This window comes from Charadrius vociferus, unplaced genomic scaffold (genome assembly GCF_000708025.1).
Source record: "Charadrius vociferus isolate BGI_N301 unplaced genomic scaffold, ASM70802v2 scaffold196, whole genome shotgun sequence".
In the NCBI taxonomy this organism is placed as follows: Eukaryota; Metazoa; Chordata; class Aves; order Charadriiformes; family Charadriidae; genus Charadrius; species Charadrius vociferus.
In genome coordinates, this window is record NW_009648953.1 from 1,762,553 (window position 1) to 1,782,294 (window position 19,742).

At 43.8% G+C, this 19,742-nt stretch overlaps 1 protein-coding gene across 1 annotated transcript in view; it reads left to right on the forward strand.

Moving 5' to 3' along the window:
* TBXAS1 (thromboxane A synthase 1 (platelet)) overlaps positions 1 to 16,609 on the forward strand; it is a 230,284-nt gene extending 213,675 nt beyond the window's left edge. Inside the window, exons 10-13 of the mRNA XM_009887407.1 lie at positions 10,339 to 10,427; positions 12,522 to 12,659; positions 15,520 to 15,682; positions 16,304 to 16,609. Coding sequence (XP_009885709.1) covers positions 10,339 to 10,427; positions 12,522 to 12,659; positions 15,520 to 15,682; positions 16,304 to 16,378 — 465 coding nt within the window. The 3' untranslated portion in view covers positions 16,379 to 16,609. The remainder of the gene's footprint in view (positions 1 to 10,338; positions 10,428 to 12,521; positions 12,660 to 15,519; positions 15,683 to 16,303) is intronic.
* The last annotated feature ends 3,133 nt before the right edge of the window (positions 16,610 to 19,742 follow it).

Below are 19,742 nucleotides of genomic sequence, written 5' to 3' on the forward strand. Positions count from 1 at the left end.
GACCACTATGGCTTATGCACTTTTCTGTCTCTTCCGTGCTGAATGATTCAGCAATGGTGTCACTTTGTGGGTGTCACCTTTGTGTCTCAGTGGCATATGGATCGAGTGGCCTCCACGTCAGGGCTGGCTCAAATCCAGGTGGGTGCCACCATGTTGGGCAGGTTCTCTTGGGTCTTCACACTGCACCCCAGAGCTTTTGTAAGTGGATAAAGCAGAACAGAGCTTTGAAAAAGAAGAAAGGATAATACTGGATATTAAAGTAGTGTGGCCTTAAGTGAAATGACAGCACAGAGGTGAGGTGTGGGGATTGTTAAAATAACGGTCTCCTTGGAAATATGGAGAGGTAAATGGGTGAGGTGGCCAGGAACTGAGACAGGAAAGGGTCAGATTCAAGAAGCAAAAATATCCTTGAGAAGCAAGACAGAAAGAACAGCAAATTGTTCTTCACACCAGGATCGTTGTGGGACTGTGAGGTAATAAATAAATAAAGGCCAAAGCAGCTTACTCATAAAGCAGAAGAAATCGTGAGCAATACTTTCCATTTGCCTTCCCTGTAAAGTCTTATATCATCCTAAAACATGCTAGAAATGACCTTGTTCACATTACAAATGAATTCTGTATTTTCTCACTGCTGACCCTGTGACTTCATCCTGCAGCTTTTTGAGTTGTGGGTTGTTTTTTTTTCCCTTCACTCCTGAGACTCATGAGGGCGAATGATTCAGTAGGAGCAGAGGGGATTCCTACCCATGGCAGTATGCAGTGCCCCTCAAACGGTTGCGCTTCCCTGGTCCGTCCTGAGCTGGTGCAGATTGGTACGGTTCCGCTGACTCTGTAATTCAGGTCTGTGCTAAAGGAGACCACAAAAGACGTGGCCTCCTGAACTGCATGCCATTCTTTATAATCTCTTCTCCAATATGCATCTTTAAATGTCAGAAAGACCCAGGTCTCGGTCTCTTTTCTTGTTTTCTCTTCAGTTTTTGTGGATCACTTGGACACTGATAATTGCAGAAGAATCCCATATAAAAAAAAAAATAAAAATTTTGGTTCTCATTCCTGGGATTAAGGACAGGAAGGCTCTCCTGGGGGAGGCCCCAGTGGAGTTTTTCCACCAGCCTTTTTTGATTGGAAACGTTCCCATGATTTGGATACAGTTTGAGTGTCATTACAGAGGTCCAGTTGGCTCTCAAATAACCTACTGTGCCTATCAGTGTAATTGGGACCAAGTCATTGTGTGAAGTAAATCATAAACAGATGGGCAGCCGTGCCATGCTGCTCTACAAAGGGTAGGGGAAAGCAAAGACACAAAACAGTGCCAGAACATGACACCATGATGGCTTCACTAAATCTAAGCGTGAACAGGCTTAGGGAAGTTTCTGTGTTCCCAGATGGAGAAGAGATAGAGTAAGGGAAGAAAGGGAAAGAAATCCTTGAATAGGCGCCTGCCAGGATTCATCGCAGACAGCTTTATCTGAATATCTAGAGACGTTTGTCATAGGATAGTGTCATGGTAGCAGACACCCCTGCTCACAGCCAGCTCCCCACTGAGTTTGGGTAGTGGGTTTTGGACTGGCGTGTAGGTTCTTTTTTTTAAAAGATCCTCTTCATGCATTGGAGGGAGAAAACACAAAAGCTGTTTCAAGTGCCATCAAGTTTTTTTTCACATACCGATTGTAAATTGCTTTGTTGTACCCAAGGCAGTCAGCACTTTCCAGAGGGAGCAGAAGGGGAAAAGACATTGAATAGCTTCGGTCAGAAAAGAAAATTTTCCACTTTCTTTCTGTGGTTTTCATATTTTCAGCTAAAATGTGAAAAGTTTCAGCAAGAACAAACTTTTCCCTGATGCCTTGTAGAAAGGCCATACGCTGAAATTTGGAACTAGGACTGGACATGGCTTTTACCTATAGATATTACCTGTATTAGGTAGGAGGTCCAGAAGTCTACAGCAAGGAATTGGAGCTTTGACACCAGAAAAGCTTCTTTACTCTCTGTACCTTTAGTAGCGTCAGTTTCTCAAGGACAGGCTGAGCCCTGAGTTATGATCTTGGCAGCTAAAAACAAACAAAGCTCCTTTTTGTTTAAGACATTTTTAAATGCCTTGCAACGGATTTCTTTCTTTTTTTGGTCATTTGAAGTCTATGCATTCAGAGCAGTATTTGCCTGCTTACTCACTGGAGTCACGCTGAGGCTGAAAAAAAAAAAAATCAGGCTACTTATGACGGCTGGAGTTGGTGGGTGCTGGACTCTAACGGTTGTGAATTGTTGGCCTCAGTCTTCAGCACCTCTGCTGGCCCCTTGTGTACAGGGAGGGAGTATTTACCAGGAGCACCTCACACATGCATTTGGAAGATGACCAACTAATTAATGTTTGCTAAATGCTTCGCGAGCCTCAGGGGGGGAAAGCGACTATGGAAAGGCAAAGTTTTATTATTGTTGTACTGCACCTAATATACATAAAATGTTTTCAAGGCACCAGGCACTACATAAATGTTGTATGGTATTAAAACTGACCTGCCCTTGTCGGAGCAAATAATAATTACGCTGAGTGATGGGAGAATCTTGCCGTTTCTTTGCTGTGAATGTTTGCCTGTTTACTAATTCAGAAAAGGTCTCATCCAGCAACTGCTGAAGCCAATGACTTAAGCAGCCACTGGCTCAAGCCCACATTTAAGTATCTGCAGAAGGGCGAATTACCGAAGTAATTTATTTTGTGTAAAGCTCTGCTCTCCTCATAGGTTGGACTGTGCTCTCTAGGGCATATTTCCTCAAACTGCAGGCCTGGGGCTGAGCCACCTCTCAGTCCGAAAGGCTGCCAAGTGTACAAGGCCATAGAGATGAAGAACGACCGAAGAGGACCTCGCTATGTAGCCCATATGATAGCCTCTATTTGCAGCATGAAAATGCATGCTGATGCCTTTTAATATAAACATAACGTGAGGAAATGAATGTTTGATTAAACTAAACACACGGGCCTTTTATATGCAAGGCCCTAATTTAAAGCACTGTCACCTCCATACAGAAAATACCAGCTGGAGCAGAAAATTAAATCATCTGGTGCTTATGTGATACCATGAATGTCTGCTGAGAGGGGAAAAAAATCCCTCCTCTTTATTCCCGTAGATCTGCAGCAACCACCAAGGGACACTTCTATAGCAGGAAGGATTAAGTCTTGCACGAACTTCAGTGCTTAATGTGCTTTGGACTGGTGACATGCCCTTCGGACAGACCTACCCCAGTTTTATAATTCTCTTTCTCAGCCTGTTGGGCCTCTGGCAGTCCTTTCTCCTGTTTAATTTCCTCCTTGCCTCCCTCCCACTGGGATCCTTCACCATTCAGCATTTCTGCCACCCAAGTAGAAATTTTGATTGTGTCAGACAAGTATAGAAAAAGAGACTTTCGAGCCTCGATGGGCTGAGGAGAGAAACGGGGGGGGGGGGATTTCCTGGGAGCTGAGTGGTTTTTGAGGAGGCGAGAAACGGGCAGTCTCCGTGCCTCTGATGGGTTTAGCCCGTGACAATGCATGGCCAGGGATTATGTCACATCCACAAATAGCTGCAGTGGGGCACGCATTGCATACAGGTAGGGAGCCACTTCTGGAGAGGAGCTTCCCCACCAAATCTAAGTAAAAAAATAAATAAATAGTATAGTGAGGGTACTTGTGTATTTAAAGCTGCCTGACCAGGTGGGCACGGTGGCTGATAGCACACTGGGGACCTGCCCCTTCCTTCATGACAGCGGAGCGCCCCGGGCACCCAGTCTCACTCCCAGTTATTTATTTGCGTTTTGTTCAAGGGCACCCACTTCTCTTGGCACAGGAATCTGGGACTAGGTGGAGCTGACAAATTTGAAAAACCGAGATTGAAACAGATTTTTTTCTTCTTTCTTTTCATTTGTATCTTGCTTCATAAAGGATTTCTTTAGTGATTTTCTTCTCTTTTCCTGCCTTTTTTCCCCCCAGATCTTCTACCTGATGGCACTCATTCTGTTCTTGCTGATCACCATGTGTCAGTAGTAATGTAGGTGGAAGATAATTTCTGACTGTTTTGGTTGCAGCATTTGTGTTTATCTGTTTGGTTTTGGGACACTGTTCAGTTTCAGGAAGTATTTTTATCTCAGCGAAGTTTCCTTGTGAACAGCGATGCTACGAAGACCTTGTTTTAGCACTGCGAAAGCTACTGGAGGTAGTGCAGGTCTGTCTTCTGTCAGGAGCTAAAGTCTTTGATTCGAAAAGCAAAGTAACATTAAAGAGAGTCGACATTGGTGTAACATTACACTTTCTGGCTCTTTCCCCAGCGCTATTGGGTACATACTTAGAACCACATTTTCCTCTCCCTTACACTGATGCAACCCTGGGGAGCTGCGTGGATTTGCACCAAAGTCACGGAGGGAATTTGGCTGCAAGGTCTGCGTGTAATGTGGTTATCAGTGCGTAACTGGTGTGCTGGCCTTTCCCACCACTTCTGAGCTTGGCCTGCGAGTGGGCACCTGCCCCCACCTGTGCTCACGCGACTTGCTTGGCGATGGACCGGGCCAGAGGGGGAACATGAAGGGTGGAGTTAGAGGAGGTGTGAGGGTGAGTGGCAGGTGATTGGAACAAAAAGCTGTAAAGCTAAATTTATTCAGCAAGCACGGTCTTTAGGAGGAGCCGGGAAGAGTTTGTCAGAGTTGTCTGAAGCACTGAGTGCTGTTACAGCTTGGGAAGTGCCTCAGTGAGCAAAGTAATGCTCCCAACCCTGGTGAGCATCCATTTAATGTTCACTTCTGAGAGGATTCAAGAGGAGAGGTGCTAGGCAGCTCAGGAAGCCTCTTGCTGCTGCATCTTAATCTGGAAATCAGGCTGCTTGTCCTATTTTTCATTCCTGAACCTTGTTCTCAATTTTATAGTCAAGAACTTAATATTTTGTAGAAGAAAGCCTTCTGTAGGCCTTTGTCACTGGAAATGGCCAACCGACACTTGGTGATTTTAGATAGGCTCTTCTCTATCTTAAAGCAGCGTCTCTTAAAGCAACACCTTCTGCCCTGGCCTCCCTCCTGGAACGACTGGGACTCAGAAGGCTCAGGGTCCTGTTTCCCCAGCGGCAAGGGCTGGGTCTGCCTGGTGCCATGCCTCAGAGAGGTATGTCACTTGGCAGGTGCAGGCTGGGCCACAGACAGCAGAGAGAGAGATTTTGCAAAAAGTATCGCATGAGGACTGCCTTAAGCATTTTTTTTAGTATTTGGTCTATGTTCTGAGGATAAAGCCGAGAAATTTTACTTCATCAACTTTGTCCCTGTTTTGCTGCCTCATATTGTAGGGAGGTTTTAGTTTGGTGCTTTGCAGGTATTCCAGCACATTGATGTGGAAGTGGTAAAACAAGAGACAAGCTTTCTTTAAGCAAGTTAAAGATAGGTGCCTGTTGAACCACCCCACCCCTTTTTTTCATTGATCTGCATTTTGATCTGTCTCTAACCTTTCCTTTCTTGATACGGTTGTTAAGAAGGTTGTTGTGGGCCAACCTTAATGACATAGTATTCGTACATTTCTTCCCCCTCTCCTAGGCTGAGCGTGGCACACAGACTCTAATTCTGTTAGGGGACGAGCAGCTCCTAGAGGTGACCAAAGAAAGGTCAAAACCCCAGGCAGATTCTTTGATCTGTCAGCAGCTTTTGATCCATTTGATCCAGAAACATTATTGACCTGTTTGTGAATCCTAGCTATGGCTACGGTCTAAATAGCTCTTTTGGCGATTTGAAAGGGGGGGGTAGGTGAGAGTCACTGAGGATGATGCTGGCTTGTTTTTGACTCACCGTCTCCTATGCTATTGCTATCGAAAGTCTACATTTTGGGGGAGAACTGATGTGGGCTGTGTAGCTTTGCATACACAGATCACTCATGGATCTGCATCTGCACTTAAGCAGGTCTGCACGTCATCTCTCTGAAACGGACTTTGTCACAGTCACACCTGCCCATGAGGCATTTGATTTGGATTGCAATTTCTCAGAAACCGCAGCCGGTTCAGTCTCAGGCCATGACTCAGCAGCGCTAGTTATGAGGAATGTGGTTTCTGCAGCCTTCGCTGCTTCCAAATTGATTTCAGGTGCACGTCACACTCTGTCAGCTACACAAAATTTTCTCTGATTTTTTCATTTCTGGCTGCTGAGCCCCACCAGACCATGACCAAGAGGCTAAGTGGAAATCTCTTATTCGCTGATGTGTACTTGGATTACCATTCCCAAAACAGAGGTGGTATAGGAGGATCTGTGCCTCACTCATCAGCTGCTTTGGGGAAAAGTTAGTATCTCGTCTTAAACTGTTGCTGAAGATGGGTTCATGCTGGACCTTGTATGGAAGCAACTGAGGTGTAGGCATATGTTCCCTTCTGCTGACTTGGCTGTGGTGATGCTAACCACAGCCAGCAAAGAGGAGCGAGCAACTGGGAACAGTAACATCTCAAACTGCAGCAGAAAGATTGGCCAGACCTCTCCTGTCAGCACTTGGATTCCCTTGGTGTTCATTGAGGAATTAAAAGTTAACTGAGGGTGGTGGCAAAAAATAGACTTGCCTGCCTAGAAAATGCTAAAGCCAATATACTAAAAAGCAGAGGTGGATCTGAAGGCAGTTATCTCTCTTGAAATTTATATGGGGATTAAAACACGCATCATCCTTGTAGCACATAGGCAAATTTATAATCACTGCTGGTATTTCACCTCCGGGTACTCTATGGGGTGAAGAATTAATATCTCACCTTTTTCTAAGGTATCAAGACCTGGGATTTGCTGTCAGTCATAAATGAGAGTTTGCGGCCAAACAAGATGCTTTCTGGACCTCAGAAGTGATTGAACGGTCTGGGATGGGTGAGGGTGTACCAGCACACCTCCAGAAATCAAACCAGGGAAACATGCATGCAGAGAAATGCCACAAGATGTCACATGGCCATTTCACTTCCACGGCAACAGAAAAGGACACTACAAGGCTGTGCAAAGCGTAAGACAAACTGCTGTGCAAAGCAGTGGCTGCAAGATTAAAATATAGGATGTTTTATTACGTACAGTGTGGTTCCTCCTTTTCACCCCCCACATCACTACTTGTTACAGAAAGGAATCTCTTCTTAATAAAAAAAAACCAAAAAACAAAACAACTGTCTTGAGTAAGAGGCAACATAGACATTTTTTGCAGGGGGTTAAAGTGGCATCTTTGCACAACACCACCCCCCACCCAGCCAACCTGCCAGCAGTTGAAAGATATAAATAGAGACATTTAGGGAGAAAAGCATATTTAAGTTCCTTTGAAATGTGCTTGGCTAAAGGAATATTTTGAAGAGAGGGAGTGGAAAAACAAAGTGGCCGCAAGATTAAAATATAGGATGTTTTATTACATACAGTGTGGTTCCTCCTTTTCACCCCCCACATCACTACTTGTTACAGAAAGGAATCTCTTCTTAATAAAAAAAAAAACAAAAAACAAAACAACTGTCTTGAGTAAGAGGCAACATAGACATTTTTTGCAGGGGGTTAAAGTGGCATCTTTGCACAACACCACCCCCCACCCAGCCAACCTGCCAGCAGTTGAAAGATATAAATAGAGACATTTAGGGAGAAAAGCATATTTAAGTTCCTTTGAAATGTGCTTGGCTAAAGGAATATTTTGAAGAGAGGGAGTGGAAAAACAAATGGAAAATATTTTCTTTGAAAGGAAAAAAAAAGCAGCAAACTGTCCTTCCTAAATAGACATACTTGGCTGGTGTGTACTTTATGCAGCCCTGGGTCAGACCTTGCAAACAACTACTAAATTAGGTCCAGCTACTTTGATGCTAAAAGCATGGAAGTCCCAATAATTAAGTTGCATTAGATGTAGGAAATGACTGATGCGTCTGCCATGCTCACGATAGCAGAGTACACTGTGCTGCCATTTGACCGACCCCCTTTTCTTTATGTAAGCAAAAGGAATTTTCTTCTAAGGAAAATCAGCTGGTTTTGCACCTTTGTTTTGTTTTCTGAACTGCTAATCCCCTGAAGGTATAGAAGCTATTTGAAAGAGCAAATCAAAGCTCCCATAATTTAGTGTTATATTATTTGTTGATGTATGGTTTGATTTAGTGACTACTTATTATATCAGGTTACCATATAATTATCTTAATTATTGACTCCAGAAGTAAGCAGAGGGATTATGAGAGAGACAGGAAGGCCCAGTGGAAAGAGCATGGCTCAGAGAATCGAACACATCACGGTGTGCTCTTGCCTCCACCACTCATTTACTCTGAGCCTGAACTCTTCCCTCAACCAGCCTGGCCATGAAATCAGGAGGAGGACTCAGATGCTGACCCAGAATTCAAAGAGATGCAGGAAAGCAGTATAAAAAGGACAGAGGAAAGTTCTGAGAAAGAGATGTGAAATTAACAGAAAAAAAATGAATACAGGCCACAGTATGTGCATGCATCAAAGCGTGGAGCACCTGTGCGGTCATGGACAAGGGTAGTTTTGCCGCAAAGGCCTGAAATTGGATTCTGATTACAGTTCATTTCCAGCCTCTGCTACTTATTTCCCATGCAAAATCAGGTAGCGCTCCGATCGCTTTCTGCAAAACAGAGGTACCAAAAGTCATCCTCCTGTCTTTGGTTTTAGCTGCTCAAATTATTGGAGCACAGCCTTCAGCCATGGTTCTCATGACGTTGCTACCATTTGTGTCTTTTAGTCTCCTAGTCCTTTGTCTGATAACCATCGACCAAAACCAAAGGTTGGAGTTAGTAGGCAGTACTGCAATATGAAAGCAACACTGAAAGGCTGTCAGTGCAGTCTATGCTTCCTGTATTGATAATATTTGACATATACTGACAAAATACTTCATCTATTGACAAGCTGAGTTGCATCTTTTTCCCAAAGAGAGGAGCAGACACACTGGTTCTGCTCAGCCTGTGCAAATTACTTTCTCTGCTTTTGCTTTTCTTTCCTGAGCCAAAAAGATGGAGATAATAGAATGTATCTATTTCCTTCCTAGAAAAGATCAGTTAATGTGAAATGGTGCATGGTGGCTTAGTGCTGAATAAGTGGGATACCCTAATCCAGCAAGGTATCCTCATTCTATTGTACGCCTTTTCTGCATACCATCTGGAGTTGTTCTCTGCTTAGTATTTTCAGTATGTACCATATGTTTTTGCATGAAAATTCAATAAAATATGCATTATACATGAAAAGTGCTGTAGTAAATAAAGGAAGGATGGAATCCAGTCCCCTTTGTGAACGGCAGGGGCCCCAAATCTTCATAAAAGGTTTAGTCTAGTCTGACGTCTGTGCTTTTCTCCAATTTACTCCGTGTCAGTCTTTAGGAGATGCTCTAATTTAAAACAAAACTCTGCTTTCCTGCCGAGGTTATTAGATGTACTTGGGCTGCCCTCTGCTGAGAGCTCTGAATAAGACAGGGAAAATATCCTTTCTCTAAGGAAGGCAACAGTGGGAGAAATTCTCCATTTGCCCATGCTCTGAGTGGTGTCACTGCTGCTGGTGGTTGTCTATGATTTGGTGTCTCTCACTGACTGTTTGCTGCTTGTCAGAGGGCAAAGTCTGCTGAGCTACCGCCCTGTTTGGCTTTTAGGTCCCACCATTCATTGTCACGGGGGGAGGGTGGTTTTGTAGACTTACGAAAATGCGGGCTCAGGTACTGCCCGCCATGCAAAACTAATCAGCGTTGCACAAGGGGATGGCCACAAGAGGAAACAGGCTTCTCTCCCCAGGTGCTATTGCAATCCTGCCGGGTGGGATTTGAGCTGTACCTCAGCCCCCTCTACTCGGCAGAGCAATTCCCAGCTATGTGCCGGTCCTCATCAGGGCACCGGTTTCTTCCAGTGCCATCCCCCTCCCCTCTGCAGACTTCACAGCACTAGCACTTTGCTTTATTTCGGTATCTGGGAAAGGGCAAAGGGTTTGCGCCAACATCAACAAGAATAGCTGAAGGACTGGCTGTTACTTGTGAACAAAGTGCTCCTGGTCTGCCACACTCTTGTCTTTGGGAATAAACAAGGGTCCTGTGCAGGTTTTTGTGCGTGTATAAAACAATAGCTCTGTTGTAGCTATTAATGCTCTCTGTAGTGCCCTGTTTTTAATACTTCCTAGCAAGTTGATTTATTATTGTATCTTCAGCTGGGCTGCGGACCAAAGTGTTTTGATGATGAAAGGAATGTTATACACACATTTAATTACTGCCCACATTTTTGTATAATTTTATCATTTACTGTTTTAGATGAGACATCGAGTTCTTCTACAGGAAAAAAGCCCAGTAAAAAATAGATGATTTAAAAGGCAATCTGAGATGAGTTTGGCATTTAAATGTGAGAAAATGTAATTGTTCCTTTCTTCCTGCCTTTTCAGATGGTCCCTGATTATCAAAATGTACAAGAACTCCCATATCTGGACATGGTGATTGCAGAAACGTTGCGCATGTACCCACCTGCATTCAGGTATCTTTTTCTTTTTTCCCCCTTCTGATTCCACAGGGTAGATCCCTAGCTCTGTGAAATGAAAATCTGCTGTTGGAAGACCAATGTGCCCTTGGTCTTTGTGCCAACATCAATACCATAGCTAAGGTAATGACTACATCCATTAAATTTTGAAAGCATGGCCCCAATTCACACAAGACTAATTTTACTAAGTTATGCCGATGCACTGAAAACAAGGGGAAAAGAAGTTAGAAAACTGCGTGATTGTCAGGTTTCCAAGATATCACAAGCATAAACGCAAATGTTAAGAACGGAACTTTTCAAAGCGGTCAGCCAGTTGCACTGCTTCTCGCGAAGCCGAGGGAAACATTCAGATGACTGGAAAGGAGCCAAAGCTGAGCTTGCTGTGACAGCCTTTGAAAAATTTGCCCCACGATTGCAAGCACCTTAAAATAAAAAGCTTAAAATCGTATTCTCTTTCATATGTTCACAAAGATCTGAAGTGAAGTTTTTTCCATGGACTTCTGCAGGATTGTTCAGAGAGTGAATGTCAAAGATACTTGCTCCTGGATGAGGTGACTGGGCTTTACTATGTTATACATGGTATACAAGTGGAAATTGTTTTGCCAGTTAAAGCTTCAGGGATCTTTGAGTTCCAGCTGAAACACTGGGAAACAATCAATGTTTGTAGATGGGAAACAGAATGAGAACGGAGCAAAGTTGTTCCGAAGTTTTGGTTGGCATTGTCGGTGGTGTTTATTGATCTGGCTTTTACTCTGATGGATGTAGAATGGATAGGACAGCCCAGTGCCTCAGAAAGATGCTAATTGTCTATGACAAGAATCATGCTGAGTTAGGGGAAAATTCAGTAGCAGCCAAGCTTGTTATTAAATGAATTTTGTTTTGTTTTTTTTTTAATAAAAAAATGAACTTACTAGGCAGAGAACTTTCTTTCCCAGAACTTGTTTCCAGTGTCACCAAATTCATGTGAGGATGAGAAGAATGCCTTGTCAATGTGTTTTTTAGCATGTCAGTGTTTTGTTCCAGGTTTGGAGCCTCTGTTATTTATTTGTGAGACAGAGAGAGACGGGTGACAGCGAGGAAAGAATGTGTTCCTGCAATGATACCAGACTGACAGCCCTGAAACTGAAATCTTTGTTCAACTTTTTAGGCGCAGGGCAGGGAGCAGCAAAGGGAACTCCTGCACTCCTGCACATTGTCTCGCCCCTGTGGTGCCTGCTGGTGCCGGGGAGTAGCTCCTAGGCTGAGATAGCAGGGCACCCACCTGGGTCTGGGCTGGTTTGGGGTCTGTAGCAACCGCCCAAGCACCAAAAAGATCTATATCAGGATCTGCCACCACAGGGGCACACCCACACACCATTTTTTACAAGGTTTACAGACCCAAGCTCGACTTTGGCAGTCAGCTTTTCTTAGTCTTCTTGTCATGATGAGGTTTCTAAGGACAGTCCTACTCTGTCACCTGTCACCACAGAGTGGGAGGAAACTAGAAAGTTTTGTTGCTAACGTCATGTCTATGTTTGAAGAGTGTATGTGAAGTGCAGTTTTCCAAGGCTTGTGAATTGGTTGTATTTTTGTAGCTGCAGCAGAACACTTAGCCCTATTATTAAAAGCATCCTTTGCTAAGTTTCAGGTGCTGTCCCAAAGTGGGAGAGCTTCTCAAATAAACAAACTCAAAACTATATTTGATATAAGCTTTTCCTGAAAGCAAACCAGCATGCTCTTTCTGCCTGTTATTAGAGATGACTGACACATTTCATCTGCAGTGTTCATAAAAAATGAGTCTAAAACCAACATTAGCAGCAAAATTGCAGTTTAAGAGTTACTGTTTTGGAAAACCATAAGCAACCCGAAATGCTTTACTGTGAAAAGGGCAAAAGTTAGCCAGCTGGGTTGGAGCTGTGTGGTTCTAGGTGGAGATGACTGTAACCTGAGAAGACACTGGCATCAGCAACCATTGCTGTATTTATCTACTGGGAAAGTGTTACTCCCAAATTGCATGGTCAGTCCAGCTGAAGAGATTGACTTTTATGGCTCCCTTCTGCTGTGTTTTCACCTTTATTAATCATCTGGGATACATGACACTTACTGTTGCAGGTTCACTCGGGAAGCAGCTAAAGACTGCGTAGTGCTGGGACAGCATATTCCAGCTGGGGCTGTCATTGAAACAGCAGTTGGATATCTCCACCACAACCCTGAGTTCTGGCCAGAGCCCGAGAAGTTCATTCCTGAGAGGTAAGTTGAGTAATGCTTTCCATTCTTAGGTTGAAGCCCTAATTTGGGCCTGTTTAGATCAAAGGTCTGCCTTAAATGCTGTTTCACACATTAGGGTGGGCACAAGACTCCAACTTGTCCAGTGGAGATGCCAGATCCTGCTGCTCCTTCATAGCCACAGTGGCCCGCTATTCACACGAAGCAGTATTTTCACCAAGAGGGGCACAGTTTATATTTAGATTGTAAAAACATGTTACTTCTACCAAATTAAACAAGTGGTGATAGCGGTGCATACCACAGAGGGTGCGAGGTTTGGTCAAGGTTGAAACGTGGGGCAGGTTTTCAGACCTGTTTCCAAATCAGATACTGCAAATAGTGTTGCCTCTGGATGCAGAAATTCTGAGGTGCAATAGTATATTCAACTGGCATGGAGGTACACAGCAAACTCGCCCAGCTCCTGGCTGGTTTAGAGCAGCCTTTTCACCTGAGATCTTGTAACGGTGTGGGTACATTGTGAGTGGGGGACCTGTCTTATCTCCTAGTGGGGATTTGCTCTCTGTCCAAAAGTTAAGATCCTCAGTTCTTAGCTCTGCTTGGCAAGACATATTTTCACATGAAGCATTTGTTCTCTTCAACTGTGGGGGGCACTGTCAAGTTGTGTTTGTGTACCCTGCCCTATCTTGCAGATGCCGAGTTGAGCTTACACGGAGAGTTTCAGCTCATGTGGTGCTGTGTAGAAGCACAAATTCGTTTTGTGGGCAACTATATTTTAAGGTATTCTGTGGGCACCTGCGTTTTAAGCTACCACTACATCAAGAAGTCTACTAAGAAAAAAAGGTGCATGCTCCACAAACAACTGGGAGTGATGGGGAGTGATGCAGGTAGCCCAGAACCATCTTTGCCAGTAGCACAACACCAGTATGGTGTAGGTGGGTTTGCCCAGTGCTCCTTCTGGAGCAAATCTTGGCATACGCTCTGTCCGACACCTTAGGTCATGAAGAAGATCAATGCCAGGGTTAGAGAAGCCCAGAGCTTTTGCTGGGGTGGAATCTTAGCAATAACTGGAAATCTGGGGTGGTTTTTCAGCAATGCTTATCTAGAAATGCTGTCTTAATTGTTTATTCACCACTTTAACAGTAGTACGAAAGTGCATAACAGGCTAAAATGAGTCCCCTTGACTCATACAGTGCTGTTTGTTATGAATCTGAGATGAATTCTGTTTTGAAATTTCCCCAAGGAATGAAGCATAACACTCTCCCCAGCTTGTATCAGTTGGTAATGTTAGTAAGAATTATAAAATAAGAGCTTAAAAAAAAAAAAAAAAAATTAATTCAGCTACAGCCTTTTATCCCCTAATATTTCGTTTTGAAATCTGCCTCAGGAATAATACAAAGAAGACTTTAAATTTACCAGAATGATGTATGAGGGTGAGGCAAGGCAAGAATTGCATTAACCTGTTCGTATAGGATATGCAACAGTGCTCAATACTTAATGGTCCTTCAGTCTCAAATTACAAGCTTCTATAGTACTTTCTGCTGTAGTATCCCAATCTTATTTAGGATATCTAAGCATGGGGATGTGATTAGCAGAAATACACAATATTATTCTTTCCAAACCTCAAAATAGCCTGTATTACCTCTCGTCTCTTTCTTCCCTGCATGAGTTCTCTTGGACTTAGCAGTCTAAAGTTCTTGCAGACTGTATCCAAACAGCTGAGAGTTTTTCGGGGATGACCCTATACATGAAGAACAGAACCTTTATCCACGTATGGAACTGGAAAAGTAGTTCTGTACTACCAGAACAGCTCTAAATACCTTACGACACGGGAGGACTATGCAGATTTCCAGTGTGATTCCATCGCTGTTGTCGTGGTTAGCTTGTTTTAAGGAACCACTCTGATCAGTGACTTGGCACAGGCCAGGATGAGCCTCGCCTCGTTCATCATGCATTGGCCCTAATAACTTGTACTGACTCAGACTCTGTACTCTTGTCTGTACGTATTCTGTACAGCATACATCCATCTTTGCAGACGTTAGCAAACAGATTTTACTTTTTTTTTTTTTTTTCCTTTGGACTGCTGTTCAAATAGGAATTTTGTTTCCTTCCCTGTGGAAAAAAAAAAAAAAAGAAGGGAAAAAAAAGGCTCATTTGTAACGGGCTGATCAAGTACTTTAAAGCTAGCTAGTTGATGCCGATATGCATATGGACTGCCACATTAATCAGTCCTTCCAGTTGGACCGAGGTACTTCAGCTCTAAGAACAGAAATGTCTGCAGTTTCAATGTTTCCCAGCTGGGAACCTGGTCTCTTTGGGCCAAGAGCAGGAAGAAGGGCTGTACTGAATTGTATTAACTGTCTTCCACAGCCTGTCCAATCCCGTGAGATTTCATCTCCTCTTGTAAGCTTCAAAGAGAAATTCCTGTTGATCTGCATCTGTGGTGCACAGCAGGGAAGCGCTGTTGCTAATTCTGGTTAGTTCACTAATTCTAGTTAGTTCAGATTGCAGCCCGTTAACTTTCCTCTTAGCTGTAATCTCTCCCTCATACATGCAAAGGTCTACGCAGCTAGCATGTCTGCACCTGAAGTTATCTTTCTTCTGAATGTGATCATCAAATGAAGGCAATTCATTAAGGATAGATTGGAAGTAATACTAATGTCTGTCTGTCCTCTCCTGGAATCACCAGCTGACAGGCTGATGGCCATAAATCAATAAACTGTGTACTTAAGGGTGTCAGCCCCATCAGGATATAATCTGTCAATAGTACCCTTGACCCGTCTATTAAGACCAAATGAAATAACCACCTTTTGAGATGTAAATGAAAAACACGGAGTCAGGAGCAAAAAGCATTTCTTGAACGGGTTTCCATCTCTGCACCTTCTAGGTTTACAGAGGAGGGCAAGAAGGAGCGACATCCCTTTGCATACCTGCCCTTTGGGGCAGGACCCCGTGGCTGCATTGGCATGAAAATGGGTTTGCTGGAGACAAAAGTGACTCTGCTGAGGATTTTGCAGAAGTTTCGATTTAAGACCTGCCCAGAGACTGAGGTTTGTACACGCAGGGGCTTAAAGGCCACGCTTGTCAACTTCAGGGATCTGACAGTGTGTCCTAGAGAGGTTGACTGACTTGCCTTTGTGACTTTCTCTTCATTTGAGAAAACTGCTAGAGCCACTTCCATAATAAGGAGGTACTAGAGGCCTGGACTGCATGTTTTAATCAAAATGTGATTTAACCTGTATGATTTTTTCCAACAAAACAAACAGTTACACAGCACTGCCTTAGTGGAGAGCAGTGTAGCAACGCAGCGGTCAAAATACCTTGATTTATACAAGGTGAGAACGGGTGTACATCTTTCATGGGATCTCAGCACTTTAGTATATGCCTATTGCTATATACATTGCACCTGGCACTTACTCAGCAGCTCTAGCGTTTACAGGGTTAATTCCTTTCTGTTCAAATCTGCAGTATGCCTGGGCAACCACTGCCTCAGCCTCTGGCTGTAAATTCTATTTAATATTATACTGCCACAGCTGACTGTAAAACAAGTACTTTACAGCTTCCACAGTAATCCTGGTATGAATTGCTCCCCCAGCAAAAATGTCTTCTGTATGTGGTGGTGTTAAACCCACATAAACAAATACACACAACAATGTTCTTTTTTCTTTCAGATTCCTTTGCAGCTGAAATCAAAAGCCACACTTGGACCAAAAAATGGAGTCTACATTATGCTAGAATCTCGCTAAAAGAAAATGTACATCCTGAAGCCTCCTGGGCTGGGACCCCTTGTTCAGTGACTCACTGGGTATAATTATTTTTCAAAACCCCAAAGACAGGTAGGAGCCTAAGTCCCACTGATGGTCAGTAGTTGCTGCCTCACTGCCCTCCTGGGGAAGAGCCTCCAGTCACTTTTTTAAATGAGGCGCAGGCTCCGCAGTCTTTTTGGTGGTTTTCAAATTGCTGTGAATAGTAAAGAAGCATCCCACTTTCACTCGCTTTTCTATATGACACTTCCTTTCACTCATCTTTGAGAATGCTTTCTTCATGCTCAAGTTCAATAAATGGAGCAGGTGTTAAGTGTACACATTATTTACAATTCATTCTCTCGCACGCTCTTCTCAGGCACTTAAAAGTTCCTACTCCAGAAAAAGCCCAAGAGGCACCACAGTTATAGCAGAAGGCCTGGGATCCAGTGCATTGGATTTTGTCATGAACTCTGCTAAAAATCAAAGCTGAGTCTCCTGCACAATGCTTAATCTCTCCCCGTGTCGGTGAAGTGGAAGGAGTTGCACCTTCTTCATGCTTTTGAAGTGATTTGAAATACACTTAGATTAACAATTTGCACTTGGCACATTGCATCAACATGACTGAAGAGGAATGAAGAGTTCCTCTGCTTACCAGTTAAGTTCCAGTAAGAACTGGAACTTAAGACCAAAGAAATGAGGTGACAGCCATTTTGCTGGCTACTGATCTGCTCTTGGAAAGATGGAGAAAAAGAAGATAGGAAGATAAGAAAGCAGGAAGACTGGAGGCAATTTAAGGGTAGTTAGAAGGTGTTGGTACAACATCTGCTTCACGTTGAGTCCTTTCCTCTCCAAGCATTGCAGTTGGCACCATCTTTGTCTAGCTCATTGACGCAAGGAAATTAAGAGTGCAGCATGCACTAAAGCCAATAGCAAGGGAGTGGGATCCAGGATCATCAGTCCCAGCAGCTCTCTTTCCTTATGTGGCCCTGGAGCCAGTCACATCCCAAAGTGCCTCACTCCACTCAGGAAGCAACTTGTCTGATTGCCAGCTGCAGCGGCACCTTGGAGCCGTTCAAGCTGCCTGTGCACATGCATCTTCACAGCCAAAGCAGCAGTACGCTTCCACTCTTCACATTCCATTCATGTTCTCTCCTTCTCCTCTGTAAAGCCCTTCCATCACCGCACAGCTAGTGGAGCATCACACAGCAGTAATCAATTGACCAGAAAAAAACCCCGAAACATTTCCTTCAGTGGGTACCACAAATTGGTTGGCTGTACAACAAAACCATGAGATGATGAGAGGAGGTGGTCTCAGTCTCAGTGTTCTTTTTGGGTTTTTTTAAAGTTTTTATAAACAGCAAAAATACTTACAGCATCATAACAATAAGGAAGCATCTTTTGGTGGTTTGCAAGTGTTGACCTTCTGCCTGCTGACATACTCCACTCGAGGTTTCCTTAGGTATAGCATCTCTCTTGGTGGTACACACAGAGGAGTGTCATGGCAGCAGGAGGAAGAGACTGACTGCTCGGCCTCACTGCTAAGATTGCTGGAAGGATCCATCTGCTCACTAGTCCCTAGCTAGTTCCCTAATTTCTCTCCAGCAAGCACCTTTTGCTGCCTTCTTCCCACATGCTGCCTTAACACCGATCAAATTACTGTATCTTGCTCCTGAAAGGTTTTATCTTTCTCTTTCATGGGTTGGTGGTTTTTTGTTGTTATTTTTTTAAACCGGAACTGTACAGGTAGTAGAGGTGAAGTACTGATCTGGCAGTCTTGGAATTGTTTTTATTTCTATGGAGCATCTCTGGCATGCTAAACAGAAAGGTCCTGTTACAGACACACTGATTATATGAATTACTGATGGAGTGATTGTTATTTATTTGGAAAGCAACGAACTGTGTATATCCTAGTTTCTACACATTATCCATCATTTTCCCCCCTTGAAAATAGTGTGCTAGCAGCTGATTTACTGTCCAGCTTATACATACAACTGGCAAAATTTGGACGGGCCTGGCCTAAAAACTTCTCACCTACCTGAACGAGCAGGAAGCTCATTCCAGTCTGAAGTCACCTGTCCAAGGCTTGTTTGTCCCTTCAAATATTTTAATGTTTTTCTTCCTTACGTGAATTAGCAGGTTGTTGTGTGCTTCATTTTTGGCCAAATACTCCAAGCCTAAATCAAGCTTGTGCCTTTCTTCCACATGGTTTTGTATGGACTCTTCAGCAGCTTGTCTGAACACTGTTTACGTCCTCAGTATTTATCCAAAAACGTGCCACTAATGTGTAGAGTAGCTGAACAATTCATATTTCTGTGGCTGAACAGAGCATTATCATCTTGAATACTGTGTTGACTCCACTGGAATAAAACAGTACTGCCGTGGCTGCAACTGGGCATCACATTTTACAGGCTTGGAAGCTGCACCAAGAGTCTTTCCCGGACGCTTTCACGTTGAATGCGGACAGTATGTATGCAAGTAAACCCACTTGAGTCTGCGCTAACGTTTTTTCAACTGTCCTGCAGTTTTCTGGTTAGGAAGTTATTATCTGTTTTCACCTGTCAGTCTGTAGTGGTATAGAACAGCGGAATTATTTTTGCAGCGGTGGGCCAAGTCAGATTTCTGGGAGCGCACCATCACTTGTTCTGCATGCAGGCCCAGAGAGACAGCTCGAGAAGCAAGACGGAAAAAAGGCTGCCAACTTTCCAGTAATATAGGAAGGAGCCCCAAGCCATGTCCTCCTTTTAAACGACAGCTGCTGATACAGTCACGAGACTCTGCACAGACTGTACCAGGGTACGTAAGGATGCTGGCCCTCGCCCTGGCTGTGTGGGCTCAGCGACATAGGTAAAGAATGAGCTGTTGAGGGCCCAGCGCTGCTCTAGCCCCCAGAAGAATACATTTGCAAAAAAAAAACCAAACCAAACCAAACCAAAACAAAACAAAAAACAAACCCAACCAAAAAACAAGACACAAGACTTGACAGCACGTCTCCAAAACAGAAACTGGTAATATCATGTTAATCACAGTGTTTGTGAACCCATATAACACACCCTGATCCTGAGCAGAGCTGGTGTCCTGGTTTGAGATAAAACTGTCCTGGTTTTGTTCAATAACTTCACTTCTTAGCTGGGCCTCTTCTAACTACTGAAATGAACAGCATATTTTGCAGACAATGCTCGCCCTCTCAGAGTGATAAGACCAATGTTTATAGCTGATGCCCAGGCATGGTATGCAGAGAGGACCTTGCTTATACTTACTGCTACAGCACCCAAGGCCAACCAACTTTGTTATTTGCCCCGTTGGAGGGTCAGAAGCGGAAAAGCGCAGTGGGGTCCTGCCTGCAAGGAGATGCGGACAGGACAGG